The 18,677-nt window shown below is 42.0% G+C and overlaps 6 protein-coding genes across 8 annotated transcripts; all 6 read left to right on the forward strand.

The window, feature by feature from the left end:
- The first annotated feature begins 456 nt into the window (after positions 1 to 456).
- Positions 457 to 2,117, forward strand: LOC108044341 (phenoloxidase-activating factor 1-like). Its single transcript, XM_017123332.2, has 3 exons — positions 457 to 678; positions 739 to 907; positions 1,118 to 2,117. The coding sequence occupies exons 1-3, from the start codon at positions 469 to 471 to the stop codon at positions 2,062 to 2,064; spliced, it is 1,326 nt and encodes a 441-aa protein (XP_016978821.2). The 5' UTR covers positions 457 to 468; the 3' UTR covers positions 2,065 to 2,117.
- A 286-nt stretch (positions 2,118 to 2,403) lies between these two features.
- On the forward strand, positions 2,404 to 5,442 carry LOC108044338 (serine proteinase stubble). Of its 2 annotated transcripts, XM_044458515.1 has the most exons (5): positions 2,404 to 2,757; positions 3,033 to 3,444; positions 3,520 to 3,685; positions 3,794 to 4,595; positions 4,984 to 5,442. In XM_044458515.1, exons 2-5 carry the CDS (start codon positions 3,124 to 3,126, stop codon positions 5,390 to 5,392), a joined length of 1,698 nt encoding a protein of 565 aa, XP_044314450.1. In that variant the 5' UTR covers positions 2,404 to 2,757; positions 3,033 to 3,123; the 3' UTR covers positions 5,393 to 5,442. The 2 variants fall into 2 exon arrangements, with proteins under 2 accessions (XP_044314450.1, XP_016978818.2); XM_017123329.2 differs by lacking the exon at positions 2,404 to 2,757 and having other exon boundaries at positions 2,904 to 3,444.
- Positions 5,443 to 5,995: 553 nt separating this feature from the next.
- On the forward strand, positions 5,996 to 7,016 carry LOC108044336. 2 transcript variants are annotated; one of them, XM_044458604.1, is made up of 2 exons: positions 5,996 to 6,562; positions 6,621 to 6,709. In XM_044458604.1, exons 1-2 carry the CDS (start codon positions 6,109 to 6,111, stop codon positions 6,644 to 6,646), a joined length of 480 nt encoding a protein of 159 aa, XP_044314539.1. In that variant the 5' UTR covers positions 5,996 to 6,108; the 3' UTR covers positions 6,647 to 6,709. The 2 variants fall into 2 exon arrangements, with proteins under 2 accessions (XP_044314539.1, XP_044314538.1); XM_044458603.1 differs by having other exon boundaries at positions 5,996 to 7,016.
- A 521-nt stretch (positions 7,017 to 7,537) lies between these two features.
- Positions 7,538 to 9,933, forward strand: LOC108038325 (phenoloxidase-activating enzyme 1). The gene is given in 5 exon segments (XM_044458567.1): positions 7,538 to 7,747; positions 8,083 to 8,248; positions 8,305 to 8,436; positions 8,439 to 9,045; positions 9,210 to 9,933. Coding segments are annotated over 5 exon segments (1,533 nt in total). The 3' UTR covers positions 9,628 to 9,933.
- A 416-nt stretch (positions 9,934 to 10,349) lies between these two features.
- On the forward strand, positions 10,350 to 12,694 carry LOC108039582 (putative serine protease 42). The gene is made up of 4 exons (XM_017116634.2): positions 10,350 to 10,675; positions 11,045 to 11,210; positions 11,375 to 12,056; positions 12,116 to 12,694. The coding sequence occupies exons 1-4, from the start codon at positions 10,457 to 10,459 to the stop codon at positions 12,537 to 12,539; spliced, it is 1,491 nt and encodes a 496-aa protein (XP_016972123.1). The 5' UTR covers positions 10,350 to 10,456; the 3' UTR covers positions 12,540 to 12,694.
- Positions 12,695 to 15,925: 3,231 nt separating this feature from the next.
- Positions 15,926 to 18,351, forward strand: LOC108039580 (serine protease 42-like). Its single transcript, XM_044458450.1, has 4 exons — positions 15,926 to 16,177; positions 16,398 to 16,563; positions 17,225 to 17,807; positions 17,873 to 18,351. Exons 1-4 carry the CDS (start codon positions 15,965 to 15,967, stop codon positions 18,294 to 18,296), a joined length of 1,386 nt encoding a protein of 461 aa, XP_044314385.1. The 5' UTR covers positions 15,926 to 15,964; the 3' UTR covers positions 18,297 to 18,351.
- The last annotated feature ends 326 nt before the right edge of the window (positions 18,352 to 18,677 follow it).

Raw genomic sequence — 18,677 nt, forward strand, 5'->3', positions numbered from 1 at the left:
TACAAAGGGCGACCAGCAACTTCGTATTTTTAACAAAAACTACGAAATTTTGTATTTTATTTTACACTAATCTTAAATCAAACATTCATTTCTGGAGTAATTTGTAGACTTAATTATTTAATAATATTCATTAAGTGTATATTATAAGCAAAGTTGTTTCGACTCTTTTTTCTAAGCCCAAAGACTTTCAATCACTTTATGCTAATAATTTTGGCCTAGATTGGCCGTCATTCCCAAACGCAATTTTTTATAGACATTCGCAATAATCACCTTGACTAAAGAATAAAATTTGGACTGCCGAATAACCCGAATAACCAGAATAAGTTTGAAGAAGCGGCCCCCAAAATGACTCATACGGGATCTGGCTGGGAGAAACCTAGCATGGATGAGGTGTTCCACTCAAGGCAGTTCTGAAGTGCAGTCCCAGTTCTAATTTGGCTCTATTCGCCATCGGTAGTTCCCGTCGCAATGACAATATTGTGGCTGACTTTTCTCGGCCTTTGTCTAAATCTCAGCTCTTTCACCTCGGCGTTGTTCGTACCGCAGCACAATTGCGAAGGTTATTTTGACTACTTTGAGGAGGATATTGGGGGCTACTTTGGCGTTTTCACGGCTCCCCGCTCTGGAGTTAGTAGTTTATCATGGACGGTATCCTTCTCGGCTCACGGATATGATGAGGTGAGAGCATATCGATTCTACTTTATGAAGACCTTTATTTTCCATTCCCATTCGCAAAAGGACACTGTCAGCCCCCTGATGCCGTATCCCTCTAAGGCTCTCGCCTTCGAAAAGATTCACAACGGAGAACGTGGCACGGTGTTTGTGCGCTTCCAGGATTTTGGAAACGAGCTCCCCAAACTTACCTACGCGGAAGTTAATGGAGAGGTCTTGTGTGAAGACAATGAATGTATGTTGTGTTTAAATCGTTTGGTAATTATTCTTAAACGTTGAAAACGATTAATCGAATTCGAAAACCATATTAACACACTTTCTATTGGTATCATATAACCAGGTGCATTTTTTTTATTTGAGCAAAGCAATATTAATATTTTTTTTTAATTTTAAGAATGTTATGTCGGTGAAGACTATTTCTAATTAAATTTCTTTACTTTTGCAGACAAAGCCCCTTCCATAACGTTGACCAGAACTCTGTTGATGTCCACCTCAGCGCCCAATAGTCAAAGCACTGCACCAAGTAAACATTTAGTGCCACCGCCACCGCCACCTCCAAAACCATCCACAACCCTTAACGACAATCCGTTCTCAAGACGCTCTGCACCGCGGATTGAATCCGACTTTGATCAGTGCGGCGAGGAGGGTTTTGGGCCCCTGCAGATTGGAGGTGAGCTGGTGACCCGGGGTCAGTATCCCTGGCTGGCAGCCCTCTACGACGACCGCTCTTTCGAGAAATACACGTGCGTTACTTCGGTGATCTCTAAGCGGACTGTCATCACAGCGGCCCACTGCATCCATGGCAAAAGTCCCAGCCAACTGTGGGTCTATCTGGGCAGGCACGATCGCAACGAGAACCCGGAGAGTGGAGCCTTATTGGTCAGTGTGAACAGAGTGCTCACTCCTTCCGAGTTCGAGGGCGATATCGTTCCGGATAAGGACGTGGGCCTTCTGGTGCTGGACGAGCCGATAGTGTACACCAAATACATTAAGCCCCTCTGCCTTTGGAGCAAGGACTTAAGGGTTTCACCCGATGAGGGCGAAACGGGCATGGTGGCCGGATGGGGATATGATCAGACTGGCGAGAAGACCCGTTTTCCCATGACAGTCAACGTGCGACTGGTGCCACTGATTCGGTGTCTCAAGGAGATGAAGCGAGCGGAGGATTTCCTCACCTCACGGACCATTTGTGCTGGAAATTCACAGGCGCATGGTCCCTGCTTCGGAGACTCGGGGTCTGCACTGGTTGTCCTGCGAAATAACCGATATTATGTTCGGGGCATTGTTTCCATATCACCTCGCCAAGGATTTACCTGCGACCTCAGCGGGTACGTCATTTACTGTGATGTCGCCAAGCATATCGACTGGGTTCGGCAAAATATGGTGGTGTAAACAGATAATTTCGGTGCTAAATCATAAATAAAAAAAAAATGAACATATATAAAATTATCTGTTCTAATCTCTACTACACCTTTTGATAAACATACCGATGTATAACCAAATGTATACATTCACTGAATCAAAGTGTTTTTAAGATTGATCAGCGTTTGACGGATTCTGCTCAGAGCTTTACAAATTATATTTGATTCGATGAGAGATCAGCTAGAGTAAATTGAAGAGAACTTAGAAGGTTTTGAGGTGAAAATAACAAAAAGCAAATAAGTCTATCGATTTTTTGTCTTATTAGGGGGTTTCATTACAAATCAGTTGTTACCTGCCAGCAACCAGAAACTTATTATAGCGGAAAACTCATCGGCCTTTGCTTTATTTTATTGATAGGAATCAATAGAACAATGACCTAATAAAATTTTAAAAGTGGAAATTTTGGCTGTAATTCCCGATTGGCAGTGAACACTAATCCATCTTCCAGTGAATCGCTTTAAGTGTAGAAATAATCTCATTGAGTTGGTGATCATCTCGTATCCGAGAAAACATTGTATTCTAATAAAAACGATGAGTGATGACATTAGTTTGTTTATAACGTGAGATGAAGTTCACTCAAAGCATTGATGATCAGATCCCTTATAAGCTTTTGAGTCCGGCTTGTTGATACCCTGCATTGGCAAAGACATCCATTTAAATAAGGTAAAAAGTTGAATGATTTATCTTTGTATATAAAGTCAAATATGTTCAATACAACTACTTACGAAGCTTAAACATTAAAACAATATTCCGAAGGCCGAGCACATAGGAACTTGTTCTAGAATGTCTTTGAACACCTAACAATTCAGTGCATCAAAAGCTGCTAATCTCTTGCCTTTTTTTAAGTTTAAGTGACAGTAAATATAATATTTTAATTAAGTAACAAGTATCGAGTATCAAAGCGACGACTGAATCGTTCATAAATGTTTGTCTAGCAGCCGTGTCGTATAGGCTCTGCACGATGCGGAATTTCCAGTTTGCTCAGTGCCGAGGCTCAGTGACTCAATAACCCGTCGAGATTCGAGTTCGATGGGAGCGGTATCCGTAAACGATACCCGATACGCAATCAGTTTTATTTGCCCACCGTCGCTTGTCGCTTGTCGCGTGCGGAATCGCCGAGCTGTAATTCCCAGTGCGAGATTCCTGAAAGGTATGGGTCTGGAATTGGCCGTGTTTGTGTCGTTAATCGCCTTGGCCGGCGGCCAGCTTCTGTCGGAGAACTACTGTCCCGACTACTTCCGATATATCAACGATCCCTTCGAGGGCCTCCAGGGCGAGGTGACGCTGCCCGCCTTCACCCGGGGTCGCAATCGCATCGATTTGCGTTTCTCGCAGCGGGGTGATGAAGATGTATGAGCTGGCCAGCGATATTCGCGCTGGAATGACAACCAACCTGACCACTTTGTCCCCTTCCGCAATCCGCAGGCCTCCGCCGTTGGCCCAGTGACTCCGTATCCGGATGAGAATGCGGTTCGTACCGGCAGGGGGTCCTCCACGTTTCGGATCAGCCTCCGACCGAATCCCACCGGTGGTTGGCCCAAGTTGACGCGACTCACCTTCAACAATCAACTGCTTTGCTCGGCCAGCGAATGTGAGTACCGTGTTTCCAATTCTAAGTATAGGAATTGTTAATATATCCAAAATATAAGTCCTTTCTAATTAACTTGTTTTCTCTGAACATGTTCGAGCCCTATTTCAGACAGACCGCCCAACAGCTTCTTCAACCGCTTCTATGAGCTTCAGATCAGTGGATCGCTGGCGCCGTTGCCTTCTACCGGATTTAATCCCTTCCCGAGAGATGATTTAGTATTCTTTCCGGCTGCTCGAGGTAACGATGTTTGGCCTGATTTTACGCAGACCTGGCAAACGTCTTCCAGAATACCTTCCTTTGAATTGGGACCCCAGTTGGCCACACCACCGCCCACACCGCAGGTGTTCTGGCAAACTTCTGGGACACCCTCAACCACCTCTCAGACTGCAGCAGTAGCACCACCACTAACACCACCACCACCAACACCACCACCACTAACACCTCCACCACCAAGACAATCACCACCAACACGACGAGCACCACTACCACCGAAAGGAACCATACCTCCGATAACGCCGCCACCTGAACGCTTTAATCCGCGATCCCCCTCGTCTTCCGTGGCTTGCGGAAGAGAGGGCAGCCTATTTCCGTACATCGTGCGGGGCAAGGAGTTCCCACGCGGTATGTACCCCTGGCTATCGGCCATCTATCACAAGGAGTCGCGATCGCTGGCCTTCAAGTGCGGTGGATCTCTGATCACCACGAGCATCGTGATCAGTGCCGCCCACTGTGTCTACCGGATGGCGGAGGACCGCGTGGTCATTGGACTGGGCCGCTATGATCTGGAAAACTATGGAGAGGATGGGGCGGAGATGCACAATGTGATGCGACTGCTCACGCATCCGGAGTACAACACCCGCCTTCTTTCGGATGCGGATATAGCCCTGATCACCATAGAACGCCCTGCCACGTATGTACATAAATATGTATTTTTTTGAAATTTGTTGTTACATCTCTAAGAGTATTTCTCAGTTATGGCAAGAAGAAAAAACAATCTTACTTTCATACTTTTTTTTGGCATGCTACTGATTTCAACTTCAATTCGGTACCAGGTCCCTAAAAACTTAACGAAAACTTTAAACTTTTCTTTGATATCGATATAGATTTATATACCCTTATTTTAAAAACCTCTAAAAATTAAAAAAGCTTAGATTAGGATTTAAACTCAATGCCACTTAAATGTAAAATCAAGGGAAAAGAATAAGATACAGAAATAAATTTGTAAGAAGGTGCTAATTTATTACTTATACACACTTATTGAGAGTTCAATTTATAAAGATACATATGTGCTTTTGCAGGTTCAACGACATTATTGGCCCCATTTGCCTTTGGACTGTGGAGGCCAGCAGGACGGTGTCCACATCCGGATTCATTGCCGGTTGGGGCAAAGATGAGCAGGGACTCTCTAGGACCCAGTATCCCCGTGTGGTGGAGGCGGAGATCGCCAGTGCCACGAACTGTGCCAGCAATTGGAGGGCTTCGATGGTCACGGATCGAAGTCTGTGCGCCGGAAACCGGGATGGATCTGGACCCTGTCTGGGGGACTCCGGCGGAGGACTGATGGTCAAGCAGGGTGACCGCTGGCTTCTCCGGGGCATCGTGTCCACTGGTGAACGAGGAACAAATGGCACCTGTCAGCTGAATCAGTATGTACTGTACTGCGATCTATCGAAGCACATGAACTGGATAAACAATAATATCCGCTGAGCATTGGATTTGCTTTGTACACAATTAGATTAAAAAACCCCCAAGCCAAATTATGTGTGTATTTTGTTATCTGGTGATTTTTGGCAAAACGAGTTTGTGGCTCATATCTTTCAATTATTTTGGTAGCACTGATGTACCATTGGTTTGCCAAAAAATAACAAGCCCCTTAGCTTGTATGACCAATAATTGCTTTTCGCTTGAGGAAATAGAGAAAAAGAATGAATAACCTTATTATATACTATATATAAACATTATACTATAATGTTTAATTCTTCACTTCATCGTTGTGATGACAATGAATTGGAAATCATTCTTTACCACTACAGGAAGTTGTCTTGAATAATAATCATTTAAAAAAGAACTTATTATAATTTTTTTTAACTAAAAAATAATACTAGATACAAATTTTTCACAGAAATAATTAATGATTAATTAACTTTTTACGGTGTAACTTTTGATAGATATATGGCGTAATATACTATCATATATGACCACGTGTTGACTGCTCACTGATTGGCATCAGCTGAATAAATGTTTGCCAAAGCGAGCTGCATGTTTAAATACCCAATGAGTTATGTTTATAAGCCCAGAGCGATTCGAAGCCTCTGATGAGGATGGCGGAAAGATGCAGCTGACCATCTTGCTGCTCTTCCTGTCGGTCCTGTTTAGCAGGGAATGCAAAGTCCTCGGAAGTGATCCTGTCGGTGCCATCGGGAATGGGTCATGAAACGAGGGAACCCTGCCCAGTGAACCGGAGGCAATTAAACGGTAATGGAATTTTGGTCTTAAATCCAACAAACAACCTACAAAACGCAAATGAAAAGGCCATTGCCCAGTACAGAGAAAATCTGAAAAATGCAGTGAGGGAAATACTAGCGGATTTACCCAATACCCGAAAGAAAAAAAGACGACAAGCCCTGCAGGAAGCACTTGCAGCTTTAACTGGCCTGACTTTGGCAGTCACACCATTAGAAGAAAGTCTTGGAAAAATCAAAAAGCAGCAGGCGGAATTAATTTGGAAATTTAAACTCCAGCACGAATGGAAGTTTTGGGCTGCAGCGAAAGTTCAGAAAGTGGGGGAATCCACGGATGGACTGAGGACCGCCGAAGCTGTCTCCATAACCGAAAACCTTAACAATCGTTACGGCCTCCAATTTCGCGACTGTGTGGGTGAGTTTCTCTGGGATCAGATTAGATTTAATCTGGATTTGAAAACGACCCTCAGCAGCCTGCAGAGTTCCACCTCGGAGTTAATCGATGCCACTGAGAGGTGTCCCACCATCAAGGCAAAAAAATGCCGCAAGGCCGTGAGAAATGCTGTGAAAGAACTCCAGAATGCACCACAGGATCTCCATGACCTGTGGATTAAATCTGATACGTTAAAGGACACCCAAAAGGAAAGTTATTTTTGTCTAGAGATAACTTTAGATGATTATGCCGACGAGCGGGTCGAAGTGGAGAGGCACCTGGAGGATATTATTGAGGAATATCGAGAGAGTATAACCACCCCTAAGTAGGGGCTGATATTTATATTTGTCAAACAAAAAGTACAGACAGCACATAAGCAGGACATCTTCGGCACCAATTAGTCTAAGGGCAGCAAAATAAAATGGCATTTTAAACGCAATTCATCTTTCTTAACATTTTATTCCAACCGTAATGCTCAAATAGCTATTTTTTACTAAACTATTTTATTAAACGAAATATAAGGGAAACCATAGCTCACCTACGCTTAATGAAAGCACATGTAAATATAATTTATGGGGTCATTCTTTTTTGTTGTATTCTATAGTAGTTTTAATACGAAATAACAAAGAAGATGAGACTCATGCAGTCGCAGATTAATTAAAATGCAAATAATCTAGCAAGGCGAAATCCAAATGAAATTCTAGAAGCTGAAAGAATGGCATATTTTAACATAATTGTTCCCAGCAAATGGAAATGCCATTTACGCTCAAGAATAAAACTCAAAACAAAGTTAAGATATTCTAAAAACCTTCAATGTGGGGAGAGCCAATGACGTTATGAATTAAGAGACTTAGATCGGGCAAATCTGTCGCTCATTGAGTGAGTTTCTAAGGCGTTTTAGTGAGTGAAAATTCTCAATAAAATAGATTGAAAACGCTCTCCACCGAAGCAGTTGCAATGGGTTCGCTTCAGCTGGTAAACGCTTTTCTCCTGGTGGCTCTGATTAAATCGGGTCTTGGCCAGCTGCCTCAGAACGACTGCTTTCCGCGTTTCAAGTACAATTTCTTCCAAGGGCAGTTCATCGGTCTTGTGGAAGTGCGGCATCCAGCATCCAGCAACCATACCCTGATCCTTCAGTTCTCCCAGCGCGGATATCACGAATTTACGGTGAGATCTAGCACTTTTTGTTGGGAAATTCTCTATTCTATTCAACAGCATCTGGAGCTCTTATCACATTGCTTGTTTGCGGTTGTGCTTTTTCCCAAGCGGCAATGACAATTGTGTTTTCAAAAGCAATCAAATTCAATATAATTCTTTGTAAACAAGTCTCAGGAAGGAAAAGCTTTTGTCTTTATGAATTGATATTTTATAATACTATCAATTAAATACAAATTGGTTTTAAATTTTGGTGAATCAATATTTTTATCTTATACGTATAACAGAAAATCCAAATTTAAATAAATATAATGTGTAAGTGATTTAATTTCCCCCTTTGTTTTTAGGACTATGTAGGCACTATTTCTCTGGTTGATGATGATGAGACTACGCAGAATAATCTACGTCAGGGGTTGCCCGTACGATACCGCGTGGATTTCCCGATTCCCACTGTGCCGCCCAAGATCACAAGTATGCGATTAAATGACTTAGAGCTTTGCGGTGGCTCAGAATGTAAGTGCTTATGATCTCATGTTTATTTATTCGTATTAAACTCCCTTGATTTCTAGATGGCAAGCCAAGAACAGGCATTACTCTGCGAATCACTTGGAGCACACCCTACGTTTCGGTTTATGGAGTCAATCCTCAACCAGTGCCATCACGTCCCAATCAGAATTGGGGACAGGAGGAAGGCCCTAGGGTCTATCAGGGCCCAGTCCACCAAGGGTCACGAATGATGAAGACAGTTATGGAGGGAATAATGGCTCGCTGCCAACGATTTCGACACCTGGTCGAGGAACTGTACCCCAGCAGACATTTCCGAATCCTGTTAGAACTAATACCCAACAGCAGCCGGTCGCAAATCCCGGTCGCAGTTCTGTCCCCCAGCAGACAACCAGAAGACCCGAAGATCTCGCTCCGCAGCAGAGGGGTTCTTCCAGTGGGATTCCTTGCGGAGTCGAGAGGACCAGCACCACTCCTCTGATATTCCAGGGAAAAAACCTGGAGCGCGGCCAGCTGCCATGGTTGGTGGCAATCTTCGAGCGAAGGGACAGCAATGGACCCGCCTTTATCTGTGGCGGCTCCCTGATCTCGACTTCCACGGTCCTGTCTGCGGCCCATTGCTTTCGACATCCTGGTCGGGATTTGACCGCGGATCGCACGGCCGTCTCCCTGGGAAGAAACAGTCTGGCCATTCACTCCCAGGGAGAAATTCGCGGAGTGACCGAGTTAATCATTCATGAAAAGTATAATATTAAGCAGTCCCCGGAGTCCGATTTGGTATTGGTTAGATTGGACGAACCGGTGAGGTGAGTCTATCAGCAATTTATATACTTCTTTGATCTATTTTATTAAGGTCATGAAACCCCAGATGTAAAGTTAATACAACATGATTTCTTTCTTAAATAAAACAATACTTATGTATGGTTATTTATAATCTTATTTTAATCATTTAATCATACTTTCATTCTAGATATAACGACTACATAGTACCCATTTGCCTGTGGAGCACCAGAAACCGCATGGACCTGCAGCAAGGACTCAAGACGTATGTAGCAGGCTGGGGACCCGATGAGTCCGGCACCGGCAACTCGGAAGTGTCCAAGATCACCGACCTGAACATCTTAAGTGAGACCAGCTGCGCCCAGGAGCTGCCCCCTTCGCTGCACCAGCCAAACACCCTGTGCGCCAAGAAGATAGGAAGGGGACCCTGTGCGAGCGATGGAGGAGGACCCCTGATGCTGCGGGAAAACGACGTGTGGGTACTGCGGGGAGTGATTTCTACGGGGTTGATCGACGAAGAAAGGCACACCTGCGATCTGTCCCAACCGTCCGTATTCACCGACGTGGCCAAGCACATCGACTGGGTACGAAGGAACATGTGGGACTAAAGGGAATTTGGATCTTTCCTGGCTTTGTAGATCCTCATGAACAGATGCATTTATACAACGTAACTGGAAGATCCAAGTGCTAATTTACTGTCTCTGAACTGGCTACTACTGGATTATTTATCATTGAATGAAATTAATTAATGACAAATATCTCTTATACACAGCAAAATATTTTTGATAATTATTTGGATGCAATATGTATGTAAATTTTACAAATTTTCGAAAATTTGAATTAATTTGTAAATTAAACATAAAATAACTATTAATAGTGGTGAAAAATAAAGGAATTTTTGTTGAACATCCTTACTGACTACTTTTTAAATGAATTTTACAGTTTTATATCCCCTCTATATAAATGATAATTGAATATTTATTACTGTTTAACATTTTAACGAGCACTCATCAAATTGATGATCACATGATAATCAAGAGTCCATTAAATCATTTCTCATCTGCAAGTTTTTGTAATTTTTAGTATGGCTTATCTTATAAAATTTAAGATATTTACACATATGAAAAATTAGTTTGTTTCAGTGGATGTAGGTAAAAATATCGCAAAGAGTTTGAAAAGAGGTGGAATCTCCCGACACATTCATGCCTGTAATCGAGTAACTAACTCTGATCAGGTTGAGAGAGTCGACAAGCTTTGACTCGAATATTTAGCTAGATCGGAAACTAATGCGTCTAATCTGAGCTAATACCAATCATTCATCGCGCGCCTCTCATCGAGTACGGTTTCCAAGGCGCTTTAATCTGTGATTCTAGACTGCATTGCAGTCGCATTTGTTTTTATAAATATTTATCGATCCGGAAGGGTTACACATTCGCCATGTGCCAACTGCAAGTTGTTCGGTTCGGTTTCCTGATCACCATACTGCAGATCTGCTTTATTAGCGGTCAAAATCTGCCCTACATTGCCTGCCCTCATCTTTTCCAGTACCTGGAACACAATAATGAGTACATAGGACATCTGCAACTAGTTCTGGATAACGAGTCTACGGATAACGTAGTACGTGTTGAACTTTCGCACCCTGGCAGAAGGACTCCGGTAAGATTCGTTTTATTTGGTATTAAGTGTTATGTCAGTGCTATCAAGCATTGACCTCACTCATAGATTGGATGCCTGATTTTCCACTATCGAACTTGTCGAGTTCGCTGGTCAAGCTGACTTTCATGGGAATTGCATGGCTGATAAGACAAATAGCGCTCGGGAAAAACCCCTTCGCCCGAAAGCTCCCCAGTTCAGTTCTCTACCGCTTTCCACTAAGTTGTGGAACGGGTTTGTTGTGAGATCTATCGTACGGGCTCAGCTGGCAATGTTATTATTGTTCTGCCAGTTGAGTTATGTTTGCATATATGCCCCCCATGACGTCGGAATTGGAATTTATAACAACTTTTGACTTCTGCTTTCTTTCAGTCCTCGCCGGGTACTCTTAACTTCTTGGAGAACGAGGAGTCACTCAAGGATCGGTTGTCAAACAATCAGCCCATCAACTACCGAATTGACTTTCCCACTCCGGGTGTGGTGCCCAAACTGACCAAGGTTTCGATCAATGGAGATATTGTGTGCCAAGCTAACCCGTGTGAGTAGAAATTTGGTTTTAAAAAAAAAAAGCCTTTGAGTCGTTTCAAGATCTTTTTAAATCAACTAGGTAGTAGATAATCATATTGGGATTCTGATAAATTGCTAAATATTTAAGTTAAATTATTTATTTTAAATTAATTAACAAATTGTTTATTCCCTAAGTTGGATCACCGAGCTCAAGACTATCTTTATCGCGTACTCTGCGAATGATTGTTCCATTGGCGTCTTTACCGACACCCGAGCGGATACAGCCACCTCAATGGTCCCAGAACCCCCAAAGGAACTGGACAGGACCCTCCCAGGAGCAGGAGCCTCCTCAGATACTACGTCCACAACAGCCTCCTCCCAGACCGCGGCCACAACCAGTGCCTCAATTGCCACAAGAACCGAGGTTCGAGACCACAGCCCGGCCACCGATTCCACCATTGATCCCACCCGTGCAAATTACCGAATCCGTTCCCCGGACAATCGGTCAGCTGAGTGGAGTCTGTGGGCGGGAGAAGACCATCCAGACGCCCTTCATCCACAACGGAATCGAGGTGGAGCGGGGTCAGCTGCCCTGGATGGCGGCCCTCTTCGAGCACGTGGGCAGGGACTACAACTTTTTGTGCGGAGGTACCCTGATCTCGGCCAGAACGGTGATCTCGGCGGCCCACTGTTTCCGCTTCGGCAGCCGGAATTTGCCTGGTGAAAGGACAACGGTTTCACTGGGTCGTAATTCGCTGGACTTCTTTGCACCCGGACAAACAAGCGGCGTATCCCTACTTTTGCTGCACCAGGACTACAATCCCAACGTGTACACCGATGCGGATTTGGCGCTGCTGCAGTTGACTGAAACCATTCAGTAAGCATTGATATAAATTGAAAAAGATGTTCCTACCTTCTCATAAAAAACCCTTTTAGTTTCAGTGACTACGTCAAGCCCATTTGTTTGTGGAACGAGAACTATCTGCTCGACCTGCCCTCGGGTTACAAGTCCTACGTGGCTGGTTGGGGTGAGGACGAAAAGGGCAACCGGAACACGCGGCTGGCCAAGATGACGGACACGGACATCATCACCAACTCGGAGTGCCGCGGCAATCTCTCCGAGGAGAATGCGCGCTTCATTACCTCGCACACGATCTGCGCCAGCAATTCCAAAGCATCGGGACCCTGCAGCGGGGATTCCGGAGGAGGACTGATGCTCCAGGAGCAGGACATCTGGATGCTGCGAGGCGTCGTTTCAGCCGGACAGCGCATGACCAGAGGATGCAACCTTACTCTGCCCGTCATCTACACGGATGTGGCCAAGCACATCGAGTGGCTGCTGAGGAGCATGTGGTTTTGAGAGGCTGACCGATGGACTAGTTGAATTGAGTGCCAAAATACCGAGTGACCAAAGGGTTGATTGTGAGATTAATTTAAACTTCATAAATGAATACATGAATACATCTTGAACAAAGTAAAAATGTTGGTCAATATGATCAATTTGAATTACAACCATTCTTATTCTGGAATTCACTTATGCGATTGCTTCATAATTTGGTGGCTAGTTTAGGTCTTCCGATGTAGTTTACTTTATGTTCTATTGATATTTATTCAATTAATTGGAATATCCTACGAATAAGTTAGTTATTACGTCAACTATGAATCAATAGATCAATCTTTATGATACGTTCAAATTTACTTATGTCTCACTGCTCTAACCTGACGGCTTTTTTAATTGACAACTAAGTGTATATGTTGTTATGAATTATAAATCTCAAAGTCTTTAAAACTCGATTATGTATCATGGCAAATTGTGGACTAAAAGGTAAGAAGAATAAGCTTTTTCAATTTCATAAGTATATGCCGGCTTAGTGTAAATTTTAAATAATATTTTTTTTATCTATCAAGAATTTTAAGTATGGATAACAATTTTTATATTAGTTAACACTTATATAAACAAGAAAGGAAAGCTAACTTCGGGCGGAGCCGAAGTTGATATACCCTTGCAGAGTATTCTGTAAATTATATTCTCTAAAATGATTCATATGATGCATTCTTAATACTCATAAAAAATCCCAACATCCTAACTTTAAAAACACCAAAGTTATAGCATTTCCAATCGTTCAGTTATATGGCAGCTATAAAATATAGTCGGCCGATCCTTATGAACTTTGGTAGGTCGGATTGATTGGCCAAAAATAAAACCCATAGAAAATCCCAACTTCTTAACTTTACTAACACCAATGTTATGACATTTCCGATCAATCAGTTATATGGCAGCTATAGGATATAGTCGGTCGATCCCGGCCGTTCCGACTTATATATATACTTTATAGGGTCGGAGATGTCTCCTTCACTTTTTGAACAAAATTATAATATCCTCTGCAAGGGTATAAAAATATACATATATGTATGTTGTAGGTGGCACAATTTGCCCGATTTTTTGGAATAAATGTATTTTTTAAAAGTATGCCGATTTTCAATTTTTTTGTTTTAATGTATTAAGAAAACATCAAGCTGTTTCGTAACATACCGCAAATGTTAACTTAAAAGTCTAGTATTTAAATACCAACTGTTAAAGTCAGCTGTTGCAAGCGCACATGGTTTGTTTACATTTTGCTTAACTATGAAGCTAATTTTCAAATCATTATCTCTGCAACAAAATGACGTAAGACAGTCAAATTTGAAATGATTACCAATTCTCAAGGTATGTTCTGTGTAAAAATACTTATATATTGCTTAATATGTGCGTCCAATTTTTACAATTTGTAAATGTAGCAGGTGATATTTTCGTTTGGGTTTTGGAAAGAAAGTTAAACTTTCAATAGAGTTTTAAAAAAATGTTTAACTTTGTTCAGTGAGTGTCTATATCTATGTTGTAGAGCCATTAATTGCGAATTCAGAACATATTGTCTCATCGTGCGCTTCGTGCGACTTTTCGCGTAATTTCATTTTTTAGAAACCAATCTCTTGATCAAAAACGTAGCCCTGCTGGAAGTTTTGCATAAGCAAATGGGTCTTCGAGAAAAAGAAGATGGCGAATTCACTTTTGTTAGCTAGCTAGTTAATCCCACAGTCGAATCTCCAACTTTACAGATGTTTTTCAGAGAGCCATGCTTACTTCAGACCCCATCATTTCATCAATTAATTTGAAGAAGCGCGTCCGAAAACATAAGCTGTTTGCTCTTCCACCAGAAGTCATTCAATTGTTATTATGCGAATATGAACCTGGAGACGAGTCTCTAGATGTTGATAATTATGAAGAAGAAAACGACTATGATTTTTGTACAACATTGAAATTGAAAATTAAGAGCATATAGAGCTAAATTTATTATAAAAAATATAAAAAATTGGGTGGGGGGGGGGTAAGGGTATACTTTCACTTTTCCAACAGATGTGTATAGGTATGTAGAACACTATAAAAAAAACCTCACTGAAATATGTTACATAGTTCGCGAGTTATTAATTTATTCCAAACAAGAAAGGAAAGCTAACTTCGGGCGGAGCCGAAGTTGATATACCCTTGCAGAATACTCTGTAAATTATATTCTCCAAAATTATTCATATGATGCATTCTTAATACTCATAAAAAATCCGAACTTCCTAACTTTAACAACAACAAAGTTATGGCATTTCCAATCGTTCAGTTATATGGCAGCTATAGGATATAGTCGGCCGATCCTTATGAAATTTGATAGGTCGGATTGATTGGCCAAAAATAAAATCCATAGAAAATCCCAACTTCCTAACTTTACAAACACCAAAGTTATGGCATTTCCGATCAATCAGTTATATGGCAGCTATAGGATATAGTCGGCCGATCCTTATGAAATTTGGTGGGTCGGATTGATTGGCCAAATATAAAACCCATAGAAAATCCCAACTTTCTAACTTTACAAACACCAAAGTTATGGCATTTCCGATCAATCAGTTATATGGCAGCTATAGGATATAGTCGGCCGATCCTTATGAAATTTGGTAGGTCGGATTGATTGGCCAAATATAAAACCCATAGAAAATCCCAACTTCCTAACTTTACAAACACCAAAGTTATGGCATTTCCGATCAATCAGTTATATGGCAGCTATAGGATATAGTCGGCCGATCCTTATGAAATTTGGTAGGTCGGATTGATTGGCCAAATATAAAACCCATAGAAAATCCCAACTTCCTAACTTTACAAACACGAAAGTTATGGCATTTCCGATCAATCAGTTATATGGCAGCTATAGGATATAGTCGGCCGATCCCGGCCGTTCCGACTTATATACTGCGTGCAAAGGAAAGAAGGGTGTGTGCAAAGTTTCAATCCGATAGCTTTAAAACTGAGAGACTAGTTTGCGTAGAAACAGACAGACGGACAGACGGACAGACGGACAGACGGACAGACGGACAGACGGACATGGCTATATCAACTCAGGAGGTGATCCTGATCAAGAATATATATACTTTATAGGGTCGGAGATGTCTCCTTCACTGCGTTGCACACTTTTGACCAAAATTATAATACCCTCTGCAAGGGTATAAAAATCGGGCAAATTCCCCATAGTGCATTGCAATGTATTGTAGCACCTACACTTAAGTACTATTGTGGGACTTATCTTAGAGTATCTATGTTCCTATTGCACTATAGATAGATCGGAAACTAATCTCAGCTTATACCGATCATTCATAAAACGACTCTCGTTCCGTGCGGTTACTACAGTTCCGGTGGCAGCTTACACTGGGATTCTGGACTGAAAATTTGTATAATATATTTCGTTCCGAAAAGGTTTCGCACTAGTCATGTTCCAACTGAGTGTGTTCGGTTTTCTAATCACCTTATTGAAGGCCAGCTACATTACTGCTCAAATTTTGCCCTATATTGCCTGTCCGAATCTTTTTCGGTACCTAAAACTCAATGATGTGTACATAGGACATCTGAAACTTGTTCTGGATAAGGACTATGCGGAAAATGTAGTGCGTGTTGAACTTTCGCAGCCCGGCAGAAGCACACCGGTAATTTTCCATGCTTTGGAATTATGTGTAATGTCAGTGCTATCTAGCATTGACATTTCTCCCAGTTTGGCTAGCTCGCTGGTCAAGTTGATTTTAATTCTGTACAACTATTTGCATAGTTTCGCTACGATTTCGCCGGTCATGTTTGCAAAACTGCCGCCCGTGACGTCATGTGTACTTGGACTTTGGTTATCAACTGTGACTCATTATTTACTTTCAGGGTAAAACCGGTTCTCTTACCATCGTTGAGAACGCAGAGTTGCTCAAAGATCGCTTGCGAAACAATGAGGCCATAACCTACCGAATTGACTTTCCTTCGCCGGATGTAGTGCCAAAACTTACCAAGGTTACGGTCAATACAAATATTGTGTGCCAAGCTCAGCCGTGTAAGTAGATATTTGGCTTGCCCACAAAGAAATTTTTGTGAATCGATTGAAGGTATTTTAAAATGTAACTAAATTGTCTTTTAAGCTATACAAAAATATAATATTATATACCACACTTCTAAGCCCAAAGTGGAATACCTCTAAATGATTGTTCGGTTTAATTCTCTAAACTCTATAAAATCATTCCAAATTTTGAAAAAAATGGATTTGCAGAAAAGTGTCCAAAAACTGCAGTTCTACCCCCATAACTTTTCTGATATCCATTCGATTTCAAAGTGGCATACTTTAAAATGATTGTGGTTCAATTCTCTAAAAATCTGTGTTCAAATATAGGTTTGTATTATTTGGTCGATTATTTTGGGAAAACTTTTGGTCAAACAAAATTTTTCAGTAAATAAAATTTCGGGAAAAGAGGAACTAAAATTAGATTTTTGTTGTTTCTTAATATTATATATACTCATATACTCCGAGATAGAGTCAATTTTAATCAGTTAGTTCATTACTATATCATATAGATTACATAGGAACGGTCAAAATTTTTTAAAAAATCGACTTTAAAATGTATTCAATATAGAAAATTGAATTTATGTTATAGCTGCAAGGGTATATAAACTTAGGCATGCTGTTTATTTGGAATTAAAAAAAATGTTTATTTTAAAAGTTAGATCACCGAGCACCAGACTATCTTTGTCGCGTACCTTGCGAGTGATTGGTTCATTAGCCCTGCCACGCAAATGGTCCCAGAACAGTCAAAAGGCAGGACCCTCCCAGAATCAGGAACGTCCTCAGAGACTACGCCAACAACAGCCTCCACAAGTCCCACGATTGCTCCCACCCGTGCGAAATACAGGATCCGTTCCCCGGACAATCGGTCAGCTGAGTGGAGTCTGTGGGCGGGAGAAGTCCATCCACACGCCCTTCATCCACAACGGAATCGAGGTGGAGCGGGGTCAGCTGCCCTGGATGGCGGCCCTCTTCGAGCACGTGGGCAGGGTCTACAACTTTTTGTGCGGAGGAACCCTGATCTCGGCCAGAACGGTGATCACGGCGGCCCACTGTTTCCGCCTCGGTAGCCATAATTTATCTAGTGAAAGGACTATGGTCTCACTGGGTCGGAATTCGCTTGACATTTTTACACCCGGACTTATAAGCGGCGTATCACTAGTTTTGTTGCACCGGGACTACAATCCCAACGTTTACACGGATGCGGATTTGGCACTGCTCCAATTGACTAAACAAATTAAGTATGAAACCGAATTATATGGAAGTTAAAAATAATGTAAAAAATCTCTAATAACAACACTTTTAGATTCAATGACTACGTCAGGCCCATCTGTTTGTGGAACAAGAACTTTTTGTTGAACCTGCCCTCGGGCTACAAGTCGTACGTGGCTGGTTGGGGGGAGGACAAAAGGGGCAACCCAAACACGCAACTGGCCAGGATAACGGATACAGACATCATAACCTTCTCCGAGTGCCGGGGGAATCTGTCCGAGGTGAGTGCTCGCTTCATCACCTCGCACACGATCTGCGCCAGCAATTCCAAAGCATCGGGACCCTGCAGCGGGGATTCCGGAGGAGGACTGATGCTCCAGGAGCGGGAAAGATGGATCCTGCGAGGCGTTATTTCAGGTGGACAGCGAATGATCAGACGATGCAATCTCAAGCTGCCCGTAATTTACACGGATGTGGCCAAGCATATCGCCTGGATACTAAGGAGCATGTGGTTTTGAGGGTCTCCGATAAAGTAGCTAAAATGAGTTTGAAAATAAACAACAATTTAGCTTATTACGAACAGAAAGAATACTTATGGGCTTATGGTTAAGTCAACTTAAACTTATTCATTATATCTTATGCTTTGATGTAGGTTGGAAGTCATTCTTATTTAAGAAAGCACACATGGTCAAAGTTTTATTGAGGTTGTTTGATAGTTAATAGTTAATGTAGTAGATTGCCATTTTTAGGACCGGAGTTTTATATAAACTTATTATTATTTTTAGTCTATTAATATTTACCAATAGATAAATATTTCTAAAAAAAAAGTCAAAGCTTTCCAGAAGCAGTTCTCTCTAACACGGGGTCTTTGTTCAATTAACAAAATAATTAATCTCTAT

The sequence above is a fragment of the Drosophila rhopaloa genome, unplaced genomic scaffold, assembly GCF_018152115.1.
Source record: "Drosophila rhopaloa isolate 14029-0021.01 unplaced genomic scaffold, ASM1815211v1 contig_167, whole genome shotgun sequence".
In the NCBI taxonomy this organism is placed as follows: Eukaryota; Metazoa; Arthropoda; class Insecta; order Diptera; family Drosophilidae; genus Drosophila; species Drosophila rhopaloa.